This window comes from Mytilus galloprovincialis, chromosome 13 (genome assembly GCF_965363235.1).
Source record: "Mytilus galloprovincialis chromosome 13, xbMytGall1.hap1.1, whole genome shotgun sequence".
In the NCBI taxonomy this organism is placed as follows: domain Eukaryota; kingdom Metazoa; phylum Mollusca; class Bivalvia; order Mytilida; family Mytilidae; genus Mytilus; species Mytilus galloprovincialis.
Genome location: NC_134850.1, coordinates 5,236,679 through 5,241,675, shown reverse-complemented (window position 1 = coordinate 5,241,675; position 4,997 = coordinate 5,236,679). Strand labels below are relative to the sequence as shown.

Genomic DNA, 4,997 nt, shown 5'->3' with positions numbered 1-4,997 from the left:
TGTGTTGCATTGTCGTTTGTTTTTTGTTGCACTGTTTCGTTGTCTCCCTATAATAGTTTATGTGTTTCCTACGGTTTAAGTTTGTAACCCGGATATGTTTCTCTCAATCGATTTATGACTTTCGAACAGCGGTACTAATGTTGCCTTTAATATCATATATTGTTTTCAGTGTAATTCAGGCAAATACTTAAAATACATAACTGATTTAAAGCGTTATCTCCCTGAACCAAGGTCTGCCCCCTCTAATGTTATTCAAATCATCCCGCGTCAATAACATGTATAATTATTGATAAAGTCATTGCCACGTGATACATGAGAGATTACAACTGATATCCCACTTTGACCATAGTCCACACACGAAGGCGTTGGATATAAATTTGTTGATCATTAACAGGTAAACCAAACACGCATTAAATTGACATACAATTAATTATTTGATTCAGAAAATCATTTGCATTATAATATTTCTTTTATAAACGAGTCGATAAAACAAGTCCTACTAATCAACTGCATTATTCAATTTCCTTGTCCAAAATATCAAGTTGGGATAGCAGTAAATACATGTTTAATTTAAGGTTGAAATTCAGATATGAACAAATCTAGAAAGGTATGTCTGTCTCTTTACTCATTAGACTTATTCAATTTCCTTGTCCAAAATATCAAGTTGGGATAGCAGTAAATACATGTTTAATTTAAGGTTGAAATTCAGATATGAACAAATCTAGAAAGGTATGTCTGTCTCTTTACTCATTAGACTTATTCAATTTCCTTGTCCAAAATATCAAGTTGGGATAGCAGTAAATACATGTTTAATTTAAGGTTGAAATTCAGATATGAACAAATCTAGAAAGGTATGTCTGTCTCTTTACTCATTAGACTTATTCAATTTCCTTGTCCAAAATATCAAGTTGGGATAGCAGTAAATACATGTTTAATTTAAGGTTGAAATTCAGATATGAACAAATCTAGAAAGGTATGTCTGTCTCTATATAGATATAGGAAGATGTGGTGTGAGTGCCAATGAGACAACTCTCCATACAAATAACAATTTAAAAAGTAAACCATTATAGGTTAAAGTACGGCCTTCTCATTAGCCTAACATTTTCGCAGTCTCATATCTTTAGATGGGACAAAATCTTCACGATAATGGTAACGTTTTTTTTTTCTGTACCACAGTCCTATCGTAAACGGACTTTGAATACATTTAAAAGCTCCGTAGTTTTTACATATCTATTCCATGTTCCCCCACTTTCTAAACTAACACAAGATGATAAGCTCAGTCACTTGTTTATCATAAAAACGTGTCAAATATCACTACACAGAGATTTTTTGTTTACACACAACTTTTGAGTCCCTCATTTCGAGGCGCATTAGGGATATTGACACAGATAAAACAATAACTAATAATTGTACCGATTTGTCCTATTTCTGGATGTGGCATTTGAGTACGAATTAACATAGTGGTTTATCTAATTCTCACTGTCCTAATTATTGCCATGCATATCTCACTTTTGGGAAACAAAGCGTAAGATTAAAGGAATGATTGTGTAAACTTACAGATAAATTTTTGAATTGCAGGTGCTATAAACATGTGTTTTAAACTATATATATATATATTTTTTAATTTATTGGTTCCGATTTGAATTTTTCTCGGCGTTCATTTTTTTTTTGGATTTAATTCTTTCATAAATGTGGTGAAAGAGTTGGTTAGCTATAATACCAAGTTTTACCTAGTACTATTTTCTTCGGAAAGTATATTTACATGTACAAAGTCAGGATTTTTCTACCATTCATGCAGTTACCTCTTTTGTTGACGTTTATACCTATAATGTTTGCTTGTTTTGTTCCCACATTGTTGTCAATATAATGGAATTCGATGCGACTGTCATACCAGTGAGAGGTTTAGCTAGCTGTAAAACCAGGTTCAATCCTCACTTTTCTACATAAGAAAATGCCTTTACCAATTAAGTCAGGAATATGATAGTTGTTATCGTTTGTTTTTGACTAGGGTCTTTCCGTTTTGAATTTTCCTTGGAGTTCAGTATTTTTGTGATTTTGCTTTTTAGATGATATATAGTTTGATTTTTCAGGTTTAAAGGTTATCAACCTTTTTCGAAATAACCTTTGAAATCGGTATTGTTGCTTATAATTTTTACTAACTATTTAAATGTAAGAACTATGCATGGACACATGTTTTCCTATATTTGAAAGAAAATTAGATCGTTACTAGATATATTAATAATCCGAAAGTTACTAAAGCTTCTTTATTTAACATAGGTGTGGTCATGGCTTCCGTTATATCTTGTGGTCCATGTCTGTATGACGAAACCCATCAGAATGCTAGAAAATGGTGTACCAGTTGTGAAGAGGGTTTATGTGAAGACTGTGAGAAAAATCATAAGAAAACCAAAACTACAAGGGATCATAAACTTATCTCGATTGACGATTATCGAAAGATAGAAGATGTTCCAATCAACATTACTTGCAGCGATCATGACAAGAAATTCGAGTGGTTCTGTAAATCTCACGATAAAGCTCTTTGTGTGACGTGCTTGCCAAGTGAACACAAATCTTGTTCTGATGTCATGCCAATAGATGTTGCTGCTACAAATGCTAGACAATCCACGGCTATATCCGACTTGCAGGAGGCAATTGAGTTAATATTTCGAAATATAACACATTGCATCAACAATAGAAATACTGCAACAAAAGATATTGAAAAGGAAGAAAAAGATATTAGGAAGATTATCCAAGATACGAGGAGAAAAATAAATAAGCACTTGGACGCGCTTGAAGAAAAACTAATCCAAACATTGGTATCAGCATCAGAAACGTGCAAATCAAATTGTAATACGTTTACACGAAAGTTCCATTCACAACAGAAAACACTGATCAGGCTAAAAGATCAAGTACTGAAGATGAAAGAGTTTGCATCCGACTTACAAGTATTTCTTGGGACGCGTCAAATTGACCAATTAGTTATGAGTGAAACAGAATCCATCAAAACTGCAGCTAAGTCTATGTACGATTATAAATTCAACCTGGTTCTAAACAGTGATATTCAGAAATTATCAAATGGTTTAGTCAAAGATTTTGGAAAAATTCAAGTAGCTGAACCAACCTCGAATTTAAACATTAAAGAGATAAAAATAGAGCAGGCACAAATACAGCAAAAGATACAACCATCGAGAAATGTCGCTGACGTAAATCTTAAATTATTAACAATGGTTAAAATCAAGCGAGAAGGAGATATTCGTATTACAGGTTGTTCTATATTGCCTAATGGACATCTATTGTTTGCGAATTACAATACCACAGAACTATTGGAGTACAATGAAGAAGGTAACTGCATCGGCAGAATTCAAGTTTCTGCTAATCCATATGATATCACAGTGCTAGATTCTGATCGCATTGCAATCACATACGGAAGTAAAAGATTCTTCGAAATTTTTAATTATCACAATAGTTGGGTTGTGAAGATGATAGAGACCGGTGGAAACTGCTGGGGATTAAGTCAGTCAAATGGTAAAATTTACGTCCGACATAATCAAGATATTGGTGTTTTTGACAAAATGGGAAATAAACTATCTACTTTGGCTGCCTCAGGAAAGTTATATATCTCTTCGTCAAAAATCAACATCTTCTGTTCAAACAATTCAAAAAACAATGTATGTTGTTATGACATGAGTGGACAAGAAGTGTGGACGTTTCACGATGATTATGTACAGCATCCTTTAGGCGTAGCAAATGATTGTTCGGGTAACGTTTTCGTTGTTGGTGGTATGTCTTTTAACCTATTAATTATACAACATGACGGGAAAACCTATAAAAACCTGCTTAATTTGAATAGAAATTCCATCCCGCGTGCGGTATACTATGATAAGGACAAAAACACTCTGCTGTTCTGTGATCAACGCGGTGATAATTGTGCATTGTATAAGATATTGTACTCTTAACTGTTTTCAAATTAAAGATGAAAATAGCAAATTATCCGCTTTAAAATGATACCACAACTCTAACTGGGCGTTTGACTCAACATTTAAACAGGTTATAACAACAATAGTTAACAGTAATCAGGGGTCGAAATTGGCGCTGGTCCGGTGGTCCGAGACCAGTAGAATTTGTGTCGGACCAGTAGATTTTGTCAGCTGGTGGTACGGCGGACCAGTAGAAATTTTTCGTTAAAATTAATGATTGCATCTCTATCTCGGTTTGTTTACAAAAAAATAAACCTGAGAAATTATTTTTAGGGTATTGGGGTGCTATTTTTGGAATAAAGAAGAGGAAAGCAGCTGAGGAAAATAAAACTAAACATATATCATATCTTTAAGTGGTTATTAAATGAATGTCATTTTTGCAGGACCATTAAATTTTGAGCCGGACCAGTAGATCTAAAGTTCACTGGTCCGGCTGGCCAGTACACTAAAAAGCTTAAATTCGACCCCTGACAGTAATTCACCTTTTTATTGAAAATATATCAAAACCAGATGATGTGGAATGATTAAAACAACTTCGAATTAGTAGAGTGACTTTAAAGCCTTAACTTTTAAAAGGGTATATGTCACAATCTTCTTGAGATAAATATATTCATAACTTTATATAGACGGAACAAAAAAGCTTGGTATCTTTAATATTTTCTGATTTTAACCAATTAATTGTAGGTGTACATCTGAATGTAATTAACACAAAGTAAAAGAGGGACGAAAGATACCAGAGGGACAGTCAAACTCATAAATCGAAAACAAACTGACAACGCCATGGATAAAAATGAAAAAGACAAACAGACAAACAATAGTACAATTGACACAACATAGAAAACTAAGTAATAAACAAGTCGACCCCACCAAAAACTAGGGGTATTCTCAGGTGCCCAGGAAGGGTAAGCAGATCAAAATATACTCTTGAAACAAACAATTTTCCTTTTGGTTATTGCATGCTTGTCTTTCAGTCATTAATGGTCTTAGGAACTTTTTCCGAATGTTTAACGATATCAGGAA

The 4,997-nt window shown here is 33.6% G+C and overlaps 1 protein-coding gene across 1 annotated transcript; it reads left to right on the top strand.

The window, feature by feature from the left end:
* Positions 1-287: 287 nt before the first annotated feature.
* Positions 288-3,987, top strand: LOC143055873 (uncharacterized). The gene is made up of 2 exons (XM_076228920.1): positions 288-394; positions 2,278-3,987. The coding sequence occupies exon 2, from the start codon at positions 2,286-2,288 to the stop codon at positions 3,954-3,956; it is 1,671 nt and encodes a 556-aa protein (XP_076085035.1). The 5' UTR covers positions 288-394; positions 2,278-2,285; the 3' UTR covers positions 3,957-3,987.
* Positions 3,988-4,997: the final 1,010 nt, after the last annotated feature.